Source organism: Hippichthys cyanospilos, chromosome 17, assembly GCF_059441005.1.
Source record: "Hippichthys cyanospilos isolate Australia breed blue-spotted pipefish chromosome 17, RoL_Hcya_1.0, whole genome shotgun sequence".
Taxonomy (NCBI): domain Eukaryota; kingdom Metazoa; phylum Chordata; class Actinopteri; order Syngnathiformes; family Syngnathidae; genus Hippichthys; species Hippichthys cyanospilos.
In genome coordinates this window covers 7,752,158-7,768,901 of record NC_142385.1, presented here as the reverse complement: position 1 = coordinate 7,768,901, position 16,744 = coordinate 7,752,158, and the positions used below count along the sequence as shown (strand labels likewise).

The window sequence follows — 16,744 nt, the reverse complement described above, 5'->3', positions numbered from 1 at the left end:
TCCCGGCCGTTTGGTCTTGGCTCATCCCGGCCTTTTTACTTGAAGCCTCCCGCTCGGCGGCAGATGGGCCGTCTTAGCACTTTGCCACCCGCCGCGCTTGTTCGCTGACAGAATGACTTGTCGTGAAAATGTCAAGCGCATCACGAGGAGTGAGTGATCTGAGCTAATCAAGGGGACGGAGGAGGAGGACTTCTCCACAGGGCTGTGCGCGCACTCAATCACCCACCTACTCCTTGGTTGGTTTCGAGATGAGGTGTCAAACTCGGTTTCATCATCTTGTTATGCCCCCAAAAGGATGACAGTCGCAGTGAAACCACATGTGGAAAATCCTCAGGGGTGTTAAACGGTATGCCGAAAATTGACCTTGGTGGTCTCGGCTCGGTTCGCGTTCGGTACAGTCGAGCGGGGGTGTCCCAACTCTTTCCTCTCAGAGGCGCATACGGATAAATAGAAAGAGACACATTTTTTTCCTTAGCTTATCAAAACGAGGTGAAACTATATCATGCAAGCGATTACGCAGTCTCAAAGTACAGTGGACCCCCGCCATACGAAATTAATCCCCCCCCCGGTTCGCAATATAAATTTAAAGTGTTGACCGGTCCGTGGTGATAAAAAGGTTGGGGACTAATACTCTAGATCACAGGTGTCAAACTCAAGGCCCGGGGGCCAGATCCGGCCCACCGCATCATTTTATGTGGCCCGCGAAATGATGATTCGAATCAAAGTTTCTGGTTAAAATTGTCTTCAGCTTTTAAAAAATATTTTGGGACAAAAAAACAACATTTTTTGCTGATTTCAAAACTAGTTAAAAGTGTGACAAACACACCTAGAATTAATTTTTTTCACAGACATACCAGCCCTCTGACAGAAACTATAACTGCAAAGTGGCCCTCGATAAAAATGAGTTTGACACCCCTGCTCTAGATGGTATTCTCCGTTTGAAAATAACCACTAGTGCAGTGTACATGTTTTTATGATCCCTTTGTCTTTTTTTAACCATCTAGAGCAGTGGTCCCCAACCCCCCCAACCGGGCCGCGTGGGGTGCACCCGAAATAATGTTTTGGAGATGATTTATTTTAACAGTTCATACGTTTGTGCTTGATCTTTGTTTTTTGGCGCCACCTCTGGCCGCTGTTGATATTACATACATAGTGAGAAGGGTGATGTGGCTTTTAGAGCAGCCCCCCCCCCCCCCTCCAAGCGTTGACCATTCTGTGGTGATCAAAAGGTTGGGGAACTCTGATCTAGAGGATTGAAAAAATAGAAGTGAGTCATGAAGCTTCGTTTGTCCATCACTATTCCCCATTTAAAATTCAAAACGTTTAGCTCATTGAATCAGCATGCAAAATATTCAGAATTCTCCCCCTCCCTCCAAAAAAATCCCAGTTCATGCTCCATGAAACATTCAATTAACCTGATTTGTGTTGGTAATTCTAAAAGTCACCCTGGAAATGACTTTCAACGTACTAAAATTTCTGCGCTTGAAGAAAAACTCCACATTCACTTGCAATGAGACTTTCAAGTAAACGTCGTACATTCTATCATTTCACATCCTTCTTTATCTTTATATATGATTCCATATCATTCAGAATTCTTCCACTTCATTAATTTTTCATTCGGCATTTTGGCCTTCACGCACAATTTCTCCAGAAATTGCAAATGTCTAATGTTATGTCGTAATATTCCGGGCAATCGATGATCATCATCACTTGTTTTGAACAGAACTCATGGAGCAATAGAATTCTCATGGGCCGCATCAAATGACGCCAGATTTGGGCTTTCAGTTTGACTGTGAAAAGTGTACAGTATATTTGCATGTCTTTGATATATATGTGCTTAAGCCACTGCCCTTCACACTGAATCATATATATATATATTTTCCCCATGTCACACTCGGCCCCAGACAACAGCGCTTGGGCCAAGCTTTTGTCCCCTTTTGAAATGCCATCGCGTGACGCCAAGCTCAATGAGAAGCCGGAAAGTTCGGGCCCTGAGCTTGTTTTAACCTCTCCGCATCACAAACACTTGCTTCTTGAGCTCTCCGTTACCCACTGAAAACACTGGAAAGGCTCTTCGTGGCGATACTCAAACGCAAGCTGTCATTCTCTTGGACGATTTTCCTTCTTTTACACTCCGAATCCTAAAAATGCACAGTCAAATGCTGTTTTGTGAACACGGAATTTATGGCCTGGAGGAAATTGGACTCAACATGTATTAAGTATAAAACAGCAGTGGTTAAAAAGAAATGAACCCCCCCACTCTTAATGTAACTTAATGCATTATTTTTTTCTTCTCTTCCTTTTTTTTTTTTGCCAAATACACTAAATGCCAGTGCTGTAAATATTTACATAAATATTTACATGTAGGTGACGTCACTGAATGGGCGGGATGGTGAGACGGTGAAGCGGAAGAAAACAGACTAAAAAAAATTCTTTGTTGAAGACAAAATTACAAAAATACAATAATAGGTAGCAATAGCGACGAATAATGGTTCTAAAATGGCGGTACGCAGTGATAGACAAACGAAACCGGAGGTACAAGGAGGCACTCCATTCAAACAGGTATCAGCAAATATAATGTAAGTTCTCTTTTCAAATTTAGAGCAAATTACTTGGAACATGACACAGCTAATTGCTAAATTCTAGTATAGTGGCTCCTCTGCAAAATGCTTTTATTTTGATGAATTTTATGCGTTTTTGAATCATCGTTAGTGACATTTTTACCATAAAAGCAGTGATGTTATACAGTATAGCCCATTTTCTGGATTTTGCTAAAAAAAAAAAAATGTCTAGAAATAGCTCTAGAAATGTAGTTCCAAAGTTTAATAAATGAGATACAGATAACATAGGACTTCATTCATTCATTTATTTATTTTACTTGCGCCAATTAGGGACTACCTGGCTAAATTATGAAAAATATTTCCATCGAGAACCACTGACTTATATTTCTGCTTCACCACAAAAATCACAGTGGTGTGTTTTCACATTTATAGGCCCTAAATGGACAAACAAATTTAACATGACAAAATATATTTAAAAAGTTTGGACAGTGCGTGGAATAATAGCCGTCAATAATTGTGTTGCACAAAAAGTAGAAGTGGCAGCAACACGTCGCAAATGGTTATAAAATGACACGGTTCTTTTTGAGTCTTTGTTGTGAGTTTTGGAGGCCGCTGTAAAAGTTGTTTTTTTTCTTTTTTTTTGCACTCAGCTTGATGAGAAAATTGGACACCCTGATTGCAGCTAATGGATTTGATTACGATCCTGTTTGAATTTTACTCCTTCATCAGTCAGACTTGTTCGGACCATAGTTTTGATATTTGCGGGTTGCATTTGCCTAGAAATAGGTTGTCGCTCAAAGACTTCTTTGTGTATTTTCCGTGACATTGAGGCTGTAAGACTTTAACCCATGCACTACCATTGAATACTATAGATGTCAAAGATCCATTTTTGCTTGGTTGCTGATGGAGTAGTGAACTAATTTACTGCCATACTGTAGTTATGGTCAAACGAAGCTCCATGAAGCACTTGCAATATATTGTGACTCCCTGAGATGGAATGCTTGGGCCAAAGAGGCAAAGAGAAGTTTAATATTAACAATGCACTTTTATTTTTCAAACCCGGTACAACATCTAGAGCAGGGGTGTCCATACTTGGTCCTTGAAGGTCAGTATGCATTTTTTTCCCCCTAAACACCTGATCCCAATGATCAGGTTTGTTATCAGGCTTCTGCTAAACTTGTTGATGAGATGATCATTTGAATCAGGTGTGTTGGGGAAGAAACCTGGAAAAAATGCTCGATACTGGCCCTCAAGGATCGAGTTCGGTCACCCCTGATGTAGAGGAGTAAATAAAATAACATGTGCTTCGTGAAGGTTCATTTTCCCATCAGCCCTAACAGCAACTAAATCATCAAGGTCTTTGATGGTGACGTGGATTACTTGGGTCTATTTGACAATTTTATTTTTTTAAATAAATAATTAACAAACTAAATAAATAAAAAAGTAAATACATACATAAATAAAAAATATTTTTTTTAATATTTTAAATTGGTTGATTTGATTGCTTTATTGAAGAGTCATAAATACATTCACTATTTAATATCAAATAAAATGAAATTAACACAAATATTTTTTATTAATAACCCAAAATATCTCACGGACCGCCTGCAGCCAGGCCACGCCCCCCCCTTGTAGGTGGCAGCCTTGGCTGAAAGAGTTGAAGTTTGATACACTGTCACTGCACAAGTGTTTATTTTCAAACTAAGAGCGCAATCTGAAGGATTAAAAAAAAATACCAAGTGCTTCATGAAGCTTCATTTTCCCATCACAGCGTAAGTCAAAATTCATTTTAACTGCGGTTGCGGCGAGTCAGTTAATGTCTCTTGTCTACTTCTCAACAGACAATCTGCTGATCGACTACCAGTTCACCTTCAGTCTCATCCAAGAAGATGATAACCACTACACGGCCATCAACTTTATGGCCTCACCTGAACAGGTAAAATCAAGTATTTCTCTTGGCTAGCTTTTAAAGAAACGACTTGGGGGGTCATGGTCAACTCTGATGCGACTTTGCACCGCGCCCGGTTGCCACTCGGCTCGCTTCGGGCCGGGTGACACGAGTGCAGCAATCACGAGTCAATTATCGCCCCATTTAACGCCGCCGATGACGACTCCGTGACTCGGTCGCTGTTTTCCAGGAGAACAGCTCCGAATGTATTCTAGGCTCGCTGACACATGACGCAGTTTCATAAGTCAATCATGTACATTATGCAAGCTTCTTTTTTATCTTTTGCCTGATGTCTCATCTTCTTTGTTTCTCATCCAAAGGCCAACAAGAACTTGGAGATGTCTATTAACGCCTCCAACAACTTCAACCTCAACGTTACCTGGTCCGTGGGATCAACAGGTACTTTTGTCATCGTTTGAATTCCAAATATTCACGCCGTTCGTTGCCAGTATACACAGAAGTTAGCCAGTTCAATATTAATACCTTGAAAACGATAAAACAGCCTCTTAACTTTAATGATCGTCAAGGAAGGGTTGTAAATGTTCTCAGTGGCACCGATGCATCTCATTCCTCAATATTAACTGCCATGCAAATATAAAATGAAATTAGCCGTGGTTTACATGTCATGTAAAACATTTCCGGTCAGCAGTTAGCGAGACAAGGCGAGGGAATGTAGCTTAATTTATAAAGGACATTTATTGCGCAAATAAGGCAATGTTTTCCACATTATGAAATGAGCAACTTTTAAAGGGAAAATCAGCCATTTTTTTTCAATGGCATGACGTAAACACAGTGTTATCAATATTGTGTTTTTGGAACACGAATTGAGCTGTAAAATCTACGTTTTATTTTAAAGTCGTCCATTTTATCATTTGCTGTCAACTGAAAATGACGTCACAGTTGCTCAGCTCAAGTTAAGGCCAATCATTACTCAGTTTGCAAATGTCACATGACCAAACTCAGAAAGAAGATGAGCCATGATTGGTCGACCGCAATAGAAATCAATCAAAACTGGTAAGGCGCACTTATAAGGCGCACAGTCAGCTTTTTAAAACAAAATTAAGGCTTTTAGGTGCGCCTAAAAAATACGGTAAATCGTTTTCCCATCGCTATAAATAGTAGCTGTCATCGAGGGGCAAATATAGGTAAATAAAAATGTGAGTTAGGGGTTTTATTTTGAAATGTAGCGGATACAGTAAAGACACGCAAGGACACTGCAGCTGTTGTGTGTTTATCCCCTGCCCTTCTTTCCTCCTCCACCCAAGCCCATCGCCACCTTCTCTGTCCACATAACACCTGACATTTTCCCCCACCGCAAAAAAGAAGAAGAAAAAAAAACACATCAACGGGCGATGCTCCTCCGCAGCCACCTTAACCTTTTTTAGAGGGCTGTCATTATTTGAAGTTAGGTACCCCCCCACACCACCACCACCACCACCACCACACGAAAGATATTTTGTCTCTGAAGTCACGCTGGAGCCTCTTCACAATTGACAAGAGCCTTAAGCGCCTTTGGGTGGAGGTGGCGGTTGCGGCGGCGGTGGCGATGGTGGTGCAGGAGGGCGATTTCAATTAAGATAAACACGCTCACGTCGCCACACTCAAGCTGTCATTTTCTCTTCTTTTGTTTCCCAGCGGTGGCTTGGAATGTCAATGACTCGAGGCCACTGACATGAACGTGCATATGAAATCGGCGGAAACATTTAAATATATGTAAAGTGGACTTTTCGCTAGAGCTCATGCTTGGAAATTGATTTGCGTTCACGTTGTCATGATGGACACGGCTATTAGCACATTCTCGCACAATGCCGATCGTTCATGCCAAATGAGAACGACGGTAAACGGCAACGCCCGCAAAAGACTTCTACAAATAAAGAAATGACCTCAAATGAATGCATTTATCTTCATTGTATTTTTCTCCAACTGTCTAACTGTTGCGCAACAGCTGGCACCATCTCAGGCGAGGAGGTGCCCATCGTGTCCAAAAGCAACATCAAGGAATACAAAGACAGCTTCTCCTGTGAGAAGTTTACCTTCAGGAGCAACCCTAACATCACCTTTTATGTCTACGTCAGTAACTTCTCATGGCCCATCAAGATTCAGGTAAGGCGTGGCGACCTTGGAGCGATCCAATTTAGCCAGATAGCACATTTATGCTGCGCTTGCGTTTGGAACTCTGTTTGTTTAATCTTGTATAGCTCAGGCTAATTTAGAGTCCACTATTTCAAAGCTGGATTCATCACAAGCTGGTACTATGACTTCCAAAGGAAACTGGTCAACAATTCAATTTGTCATTTGCTCATCGGAATGCATTCGAACACAATAGCCGCGATAAATCGAAATAATTCATTCCGGGGTCAAAACCGGGATGTTTGTGTAAGAACCGAGGGCTTTATAGGCATTTAAAAATGATGTTACCTAGGACCCGATTGGTCATGGATTTTTTGTTTGTTTGTTTTGTTGGAGGCCGATGCTGATTTTTGAAAGTCTAAAATATCGATTAATAAGAAGCTTTATAGTGAATGAAATAACATTTTTTCTGCCTAATATGTTTCATTGGACGTCAATTATACGCCTATTCTTACCTTTTGTTACTAGTAACTAATCCTAGAGATTGGTAACCGAATCTTCATGATGTAATATTTTTTGACAGCTCTAGATGGCACTTCGGTTCCTAGAAGCAGGGGATATTAAATATATTTCCACGCTTTTTTTTTTTTTTTTTGGACGTGTGACGTTAACCGATCATTTTCCATAAGTTATAAAACGACACAACAGTCTCTTTTTGCAAATCATTTTGGCATCCTATTGTATCGATTTTCATATTTGTTGTTGCCCTCTCCTCTCTCACGGTAGATTGGTGGACCGTAGTGGGGTAGTATGTTTAAGGTCACCTCATCTACAGAGGTGCTCCAAGAATAGTTTTCCATTAAATTCCTTGGCAAACAATAGTTTATTTATGGACCAGCTTGAGCCTTTAAAGCCGCTTCAAGAATCGGATAAGGTCTCTCTTTTTTTTTTTTCTCACATGTCCAGGCTGCCGTTGAGATGAAATCCAATTTAAAACATTTGAAAGGGCCAAACCTGCTAATTGCTGTAAAAAGTGGAAACACACACAACATACTTTCCAGACACTTTAAGCTTTAGTGGAATTGTTACGGGAGCACTCAATTTAAAGAAAGTCACGCTAACGCCGAATGTTTTCAGTGTTTCTCAAACGATTTCATTGATCCGCCATGGATGTCTTGAAACTGAATTAACCCCAAACATATTACTTTGACCTCCACATTATGTGAAAATCCAGGAGCGCCCAGACAATATGACTCCCACTTATTAGAAAGTCAACAACATGACTGCGCGCTGTTGTCGTGTTAGCCATGTCACCGCACATCTCATTTCGCATCATTGCCTCTTTTTTTTTTTTTTTTACTTAGAAACAAAAAGATGAAAAGTGGCAAACTTTTTGGAAAGGTTTTGAAGTTAGTTTTTTTTTTTTGTCAGGATATTGCCCTTTACAAGAGAGATGTGAATCACAAACTTGCTATAGTAATAGGTTAAAACCTAAATAAACATTTGTCTTTTCCCCATATCCGCATTCAAAGCTGCAAACGAGTGACAACAAATCAATCTCTTAACACAACTGGCGCTCCGTCGCACAACCACAACATGTTGCCCCGAAGGGATTTTGGCCTGCTGTTGACATTGTGTGTCTGTGTCTAAATGCTTTCGGGGCAGAATGCCTCCAAAGAGTCTACAGTAGATAATGATGTGTCATTGTGATGTGGCCTGTCACACAGCTGCCCTTGCACATCCGCGAAAGCAAGAATGTTATCAGGGCTGATTATTCTGAAAGAGCTAAAATACCGGATTTTCCGCACTAGACGGCGCACCTAAAAGCCTTAATTTTTTGTAAAAAAGCTGATGGTGCGCCTTATAATCAGGTGCACCTTATATATGGATCAATATTGAGATTGGGATTCAGAGACGGGGAATGAACCAATAAAGTAAGCTTTACCTGTTTCTTTTGTGTGTTTACAGTTGAACAAAGTTGGTCATATTGACATTGAGTTGTTATACTATTGAGAGTTTAGAGTTATTATTTGAGTTATTTTTGTTATGACTTTGAGTATTACTATATTGCAATTGAAAAAGTTTTAAAATGTCATTAATTGAGAGTGCGCCTTATAATCCAGTGCGCCTTATGTATGGAAAAAAGTTTTAAAATATGTCATTAATTCAGGGTGCGCCTTACAATCCGATGTGCCTTATAGTGCGGAAAATACGGTACATAATTACCATATTTCTCCGAGTACAAGTTGTTTTTTTTCCCCTCATTTTCAACTCCCATATTAGGGGGGTCGACTTATAACCGCATTAGTCAAAACAGTCCAATTTTTTACCACATTTTTCATCATGTATTGACTAAAATCAATTCAAATGCGAAATAAGTATTATCACATCATTTACAAGGCTTAAAATCATTATATGTATCTCTAATTCCATATAACGTACATCCTTTTGAATGTGTTTGCACAGGACATTGCAAAAAAATGCAATTGTCAAGCACCACCTCATTGCCACTTTGTTGTCTACAACATGGCTGCGTGGCTCATTTTTCAAAAATGGACTTTGACACATTATGAAAAGACGACTTAACTCGTCTCCTTCAGCCTATGAACGTGTGCTTGAAGACGGCATGATATCGGCAGGTGCGGGGAGAAACAGCAAAGGGCAACCTTCCATGCTGTGATCTCACAACAGTTGTCACACAGGTAAAGAAAGCCTGGGATAATATCCCAAGTAAGATGATCAGCAAATAATTTCTGAAGACCTCCAATTCAAATAAATTGGACGACTCCGAAGATGACTACCCATGGAAGAGTAATGACGCTGTTTGAACAAATCACGAGGAGGAAGATAAGAACGTCCGAGAGTTACATGGAAGGAACTATTTGTTGTGTCAGTGATGACTTATAATCGCGTTTTTGTAAAATTCACCCAAATTGACGTTAAAAAAAGGGGCGGGTCCAACTTGTACTCATAGAAATACAGTACTACTGTAGTAGTGTTTAGTATTAGGGCTAATAGCAGCTTTTTTGTAAGTATTGTAATTATACAAGACACACTTTTTTTCCCCAAAAGAGAAGGCCAAAGTATGGGTGCGTCCGACAAACTTTTTTTTTTTTTTTTTTAATTCGACACCTTTGACTGATCTGTTAGCCACATGAGCCAAGATTTGATGCACAGATGTGAATTTTTATGTTTGTTTCAGCTGAGGCTGTTACTCTTATTCTCAATAAGAGAAGCTAGCAGACTGAACCATCGTCCGAGTCCATCCTTGTTCACAAGCAAAAATTTTACTAAAACCGACCTTATCGACCTTCATTACTTCTAATCAGCGTTGGCCCTGATTTGCATACAAGTTTGAACATACTCAAGTATCGCATTAAGGAAACATTTTAAAGATGTAGCTTTATTTACTTAGTTGTCTCATGATTTTTTATTTTTTTTTCCCTTTCGTGTCTCCCACCAGATTGCCTTTTCTCAACACAACACCATCATGGACCTTGTGCAGTTCTTTGTGACCTTTTTCAGGTAATTCTAAAATGTCTTTGATTCATGAGCGGTAATCATCTCAGTGCTGAATCCAAGAAGCCATGCTCATCTTTCTTTGATTAGCTAATCTAGTTTTTTCCCTCAGCCTGTTTGACGGTCAACTAAATGCGTCTCACGGACGTCTTGTCTCACCCAGCGGTAAATTTCAAGGACCTGACAGTAATCATGCAATTAGGTCTTTATTGCCTGTAAAACAGTCGTAAATCAGGACACATTTGTTGCTGGCTTTGTCCAAGGAAGCCAAACGGGGGTGAGAAAAAATACCAGCCTATGTGTAATGTGATCCCCGCCGACCTGTTGTTTCGGTTTTCGGTGCTAGTTTTGTGGCATATTATGTGTGTAGCTGTCAGGATTGCGAATAGAAGGCCGCCATTGCCCGAGGCACCTGCCCATCACTGCCCCAGCCACAAAAACCATCCTGCTAAACTCTTAGCCGGTTATCAGCCGCATCCGTCAGATCAAATTACAGCTATATTCAGGGATTCCTGCGGAGAGCTTGCAGAAAAATCCAGATTGATTTGCTCCAATATTACGTAACAAAAATGAGTTAATCTGCAATTAGTATCATTGTTTAAACGGGTGAGCAATGGATATTCATCAGTCTTGAATGGTCACAGTCTCATCTCTTTATAGATCTAAGACCCTGATTCATAGTATGATGATGATATAATATTACTCGATTACTTTTTGAGAGTGTTTAATTGGTTTATCGCCATTTGATTTAGAATTGCTGCCGAATTGTAACCGACATGCACAAAACAAATCTTATAGGAATATTTGTGTTGTGGTGAACGTCTAAACCCTAAATGATCATAAATGGTCCCTAATATAAGTGTTAAAACGAATGATACAATAATATATATTTTCTTGCTTTCAACACATTTCCGGTCTAACTAAAGATATTAATTTTATACGCTTTTTTTTCCGTTGCTGTTTTTGTCAAAAAATTTCAAGGCATAAACACAAAAGACATGTATTAACTCCCCTAAAAAAATTTCCAAGTGGAAAATTGAGATGATTGTATTAGGCTTTGCGAGGTCAATAATGCATAACATCACCGATTTTAATGCATTTTAATATTTGAAGCAATGACAATGTTTAAAAATCACACACACGCACACACTATCACCCACAGGTGTCAAACTCAAGGCCCGGGGCCCAGATCCGTCCCGCCACATCAATTTATGTGGCCCGCGAGATCCTAATCAAATTTCATATTTCTGGTTAAATTACTCAATTTGCAAGTTGTCCACAAAATTTAAAAATTTGGGGGTAAAAATAACAAGCATTTTGTGTTCCCAATATCTTGTTTGAACAGTTTTTACCGGGCTCTTATTTCAAAACTAGTTAAAAGTGTGACAAACACACCGAACATTGATTTGATTTCACAATCATACCGGCCTTCTGACAAAAATTATAACTACAATGCGGCCCCCGAAAAATATGAGTTAGACACCCCTGCTATAACCCCTAGGGACCATAAATGGTCCTCATTTGAAAGGTGGTTCATTAATTCATGAAGTAACTTTTTTTTTTTTTGCTTTCAAAACAAAATATCTTTTCAGTAACATCACCTTTAACCATGGATCGAAAGTTTACAATAGATGTTATGTTTTATGCTATTTTCGTCAGAACAATCACTGTATAAAATGTTTTTTACCCAAAAAGTTTCAAAGTGAAATAATCGAGATAATTCCAACATGGCCTTTGCTAGGCCCATAATTATTGTTTTGGTGCGATGACAGTTTTTAAAAAACACACACTATAAGTGTTCTTTGGATTGATAGTTGATTAATTTGATTAATTGAGTGCACTAGTCTTCAAATTTTGATATGGACCCGATGCACTTTGTTGAGCCTGTGTGAGAATTTCAATGGAAACCTAATCAGCCTGATGTCATCAACATCAAATCACCCCGCAGGGTTTCCCACCTGGCCACACAATGTGAGGAAAGCACTGCTGTTCTCTCCTTTTCTCACTTCTTTCAAATTTGTTTTTATGCTTTTTCACAACAAGTCATTTAGACTCCCACATGATGTGCTTCACATTTATAATATTTTCCACTTTGCGGCGAATCCCCCATAATGATTTGAGTCTGTTTAACAATAAACAACACTAAACAAGCAAATTATTTAGTTAATATAGTTTTTTTTAAAACTCCCATGTGCCAAATTGAGAGTTTAGTTTGCATAAAAGGAAAGTACAAATAGACACACGATAAAGTTGCAACTGACATTTTTTTCAAATTATTATCGATACTAAGTATCAGTATCGGTTCGATACCTAGACTTACTTGAAGGTATCGTTACTCGCAGTGGTAACCGAGACCGGTATCTCTTTGAGCAGTTTTCCGTTCATGAACTCGAAAGTACAAATTAAAAGACTAGAAAATTCAATAAATTTGAGGTAAAATACTATATTAGATTATGTCGTTCTTTCTTTAAAATTATCAGGGTTTTTTGGGACATTTTTGTTGCATCAAATGCACTAGTGGTAGGGTACTTTTTTTGGTTGGTGTGGACACTTTAAAATAAAAAGTGGCTATAAAACATTCTTAATTTTAAAAAATGATCAATGTCTTAGTTTTTGTTATGGTTTTTATTATTATTGTATTGTATTATTTTGCTATTTTAAAAATTATCAAATCTAACAAAAAAGGAAACATTTTTCATGTCAACAATACAATTTTTTTTTTTTTAGGATTTGTTGCTGGTTTGGTCAGAAAATCAGCAAAAATGTTGATCATTGTTGATCAAAATGATAATCAGTCTGCTTTCACTGCAGACTAAAGAAATCTGCGAATATTTCCATCTGAGAAATTCTGAGCATTTGGACGGTTTGAATGATCTAAACAGTTAAACAATTATTGAAAAAAAATCTGAGCTATTTCGGTAATCGATTAGTTCGATATCTGATATTGGTTTGCGATTAATGGACAGTAAACAGACTTCCAGAGTACTAAAGAAATTATTTATGAAGTCACATGATTTTTTTTTGCACCTCTGGTTGCTCATTTTTTTAAAATGGCGCAAAGGCATCGGCGGCACCTTTTCTGAAGCGAAGGAAAGCGTTCCCACGCCGCAAAGTGCCGCGGCACGTCGTTTGATGTTTCCCGACGCGTCACCTTTTCTCTTTGCCCCCGTGGCTTCCCGCCCTTGCCAGCGCGATCACGTTTCACGCGGCCATCGGCTCCGCCGTGGCCGGGCTCGCTGCGTCACGCCCATCTCGGCCGCGTATCTAACCGAAGGGCCGCTCGGGTTTAAATATCAAACAAATGGCGGGTTCATCAGGTCCGAGTCGGTAATGCGTCCCCGCTGAAAGGAGATTAGTGCTGCCGGCCCCCGAAGACGAGGGCTTGTTGCTCCAATTACAGGATGTAGTTCGCATGGCGGCGTGATTATCTTTGTCCCTGCACTTCAGGAGCAGGCTCATGTTCCCGGCTAACTTGGAAATGAATGTCGACGCGTGATTTAGAGACCCACCAATTACCCTCTTACCATCCTATTTTTATGAACGTCAGACATGGAGCAGAACATCTGAGATGAGCTCAATCAGCGTTGATTCAGCAAATCGGTGTGCGAAAAAAAAAAAAATCTAAAATCTGCTGTTGGTTGGTTACTGTTGGTTATTCATTTAAAGTAGTTTTCAGTGGTTTACTACTTACACAGCGCCAAGTGGATAAAGCGTTGTAAACAAAAATGGTGGTTTCATTACAAACATGAACATACTAGTCAAAAGTTTGGAAACAATTTCAAATTTCACGATTGACATTTGCACTGTTACCTGAGCATTCCAAAACATAAATCAGCAACCGCTACACAACTACCAATACAGTATGTGCAAAAATGGTATCTGGGCACTTTGAAGAATCTAAATTATAAACCATGATCTGTGCTTAACATTTTTTTGTAAGTTTTTGAATTAGTCCATCAGGGAAAAAAAATATATGTGAGAGTACTTAGAGCGTGTTTCCAAAATTTTGACCGGTAGTATAGATGTTGTAAGCCACGGCAACATTATCCACTGCTTGAATTTTAGCACCATGCTGTTGTTGTTGTTTAAAACAACAACAAAAAATGGCTGTTTTTATGGTAAAATACAGACACCTTGGTTACCAGAAAAATCATGTTAAATTACGGTGACATTTTCTATATTTACACTAGTCAATTGTATCAATACATTTTTTTTACCGTAAATGTAAAATATGTGTTACCATTATTTACTGGTCGTTTTCCAAGTTGCTGGTATTTTACTGTAAATTTTTTTTTTTTTACATAAATATATATATATAGATAGATATATATAGATATATAGATATTTTTTTTTTTTTTTACAGTATAGAGGGAAGTTAACTAACACTGAGCGCCGCTGGCAAGATAAGGTTAGGGTTATCAACGGAAACCCTACCGAGGAGCGTCGTTGACACGTTTTTTTAAATGGGAAAAGCTAAAATTTGAAAAGAACATTTGAAATTGGCCTGCAGGTTCTCTTTTTTTAATGGCTGTTAGTTAAAAAATAAACTACACCTAAATAATGATTGTTAAAATGTATAATACTATGCTATATAAAAAGAGTCCCTAAACAAATGTTTAAAATGATGTCGCCATCAAGATGAAACACAAACGTATTTAACTTAAAAGTTAAATACAACTGAGCTGTACTCAGTATTTCTTTCACGTACCTCTAGAGGGAGCTCACATATCATTAAGCCTTAACTACATTTCGAGAATCACTGCTGGTAAAACAAATAGTTTTTTGTTAAATTGAACTGTAAAAAAAGATTATTTTCTGCCTGATGATTTATTTCATTTCATATTTCCCACTTTTAATTTTTGTCTTTTACCTTTTAGTTGTTTTCTGTCGCTTCTCCTGGTGGCAGCGGTGGTGTGGAAAATCAAGCAGACTTGCTGGGCATCACGGCGGCGAGAAGTAAGTGCCTTAAAATCCGAATTTAATGATTATTTTTTTATTTTTAATCCGTTGGAATTACGGCGTTTTGGTCCCGTCTAGTCGACTGACTTTGATAGCAGGAACTGGGTTTACGTTAATTGATATATGAATATAAATATTATAATTACCATCCCGACTGAGAATCGTGCCAGTCTAAAGAATTAAAATCAGTCAAATAATGAATCCACGCAGATGGTCTCCCTTCATTAATATGCTGCTGACTTTTTTTGTTTTTTTTGGACCTCTGTTTGGTGTTTATGATATCAAGTTTGTCAGCGCCCTTCAGCTCCCACATCAAAATCAACAATGAGAAGATTACCATACAGCTAATCGTAAGGTTTTGTCGGTATTGATGCGGAAACCCGATGTGGAAGGCCAGATTTTCTTACACGCAAGTAGAAGGGCTATCTCGCATAAATATCTGATTTGCATTGAGGTCATGTGGTCGGTCTTGGATCACGAGCAGGGACGAAGGTAAGGAAGACACAACAGCTGTAAATGCCACGCCGCAGGATGTAAGCGTTGACCTCGGCGCCACCGGCGCTGACATTTCGCTTCACGGGACGACAGCATACGTTGGGAGATGTTTTACGCAACACGTTTGCACTTCCCACTGCAGCGATTCAGCGCTCATCTTGTCTTTCCTGTGTCCGACTCAGGAGTGGGGAAATGGTGGTGCTCAAGGGACGTTTTTTTTTTTTTTTCCTTGAGCGGATGAATGGGACAGGCTAATCAAAGCAAAAGGCTAAGAACATACAGTGTTTATTCATTGTAGGACTGGGCAATATGGCCGGAGAATCAAATGAAATTTTCTTCAATTATTCTAGAAACAGAGACTAGTGGTCACTTCGATACGTTACTTTCAAAATTTGATATATTTTGTGATGAGTTATAAGTCGCTTAGTTAGCAAGCAGTCGTTGACAAATTTCTAAATTGTTACATTTTTAAAAATATATGAAACTGGTTGAATTGATTTCTTTATTGACGAGTCGTGAATGCTTTCACAATTTAATATAAAATAAAATGAAATCAACACAAACGTATATTTTTAGTATTTGTAAGCCAAATTATTTCTCGGACCCCACTTCGATGACCACTGTTTAAGATGACTAAGTTTTTAATTAAATTTTAATTGAATAAATAAACCCAACAAACATGTATTCAAAGGTTTGATTTTTTATAAACTCCTGTGGAAAATATTCAGGCAAAAATAATGAATACTGAATTAAAATCAGTTTTAACATAAACTTAACATCCATAGCAAAAAAAAATGCCATTCCTAATTCGGGTGTAATTTTCTTAAAGGGATAGTCCTCTTAGTTTGCCATTTTAAGCCTAAAAAGTTAATATTTTCTCTATTTTGATAAGTAAATTATTTTTCATGTATAATTAGTACCTTTAAAATCACATTCTCTCCTTGCTGTTGACTAAAAATCACATCAGCCGATTAACGACCAATCATGGCTCACCTCTTTGGTTATGTGGTGTTCACAAGCTGATTCATGATTGGTCGTTACCTGACTCCTCAGCACATGATGTCAATGTTACCAAATTCATTCAATCTCAAATCTGTGATTTTATTTTATTTATTTATTTTTTTTTTTACGGCTTTTAAAAGTTTCACACAAATATCGTATTTTCCACACTATAAGGCGCACCGGATTATAA

The 16,744-nt window shown here is 38.6% G+C and overlaps 1 protein-coding gene across 1 annotated transcript in view; it reads left to right on the top strand.

Moving 5' to 3' along the window:
- The window catches only part of atrnl1b (attractin like 1b), a 61,336-nt gene that overhangs the window by 31,350 nt on the left and 13,242 nt on the right, over positions 1-16,744 (top strand). The window contains exons 22-26 of the mRNA XM_088439491.1: positions 4,403-4,497; positions 4,830-4,908; positions 6,455-6,612; positions 10,043-10,104; positions 14,976-15,054. Of these exons, the coding sequence (XP_088295617.1) occupies positions 4,403-4,497; positions 4,830-4,908; positions 6,455-6,612; positions 10,043-10,104; positions 14,976-15,054 (473 nt within the window). The remainder of the gene's footprint in view (positions 1-4,402; positions 4,498-4,829; positions 4,909-6,454; positions 6,613-10,042; positions 10,105-14,975; positions 15,055-16,744) is intronic.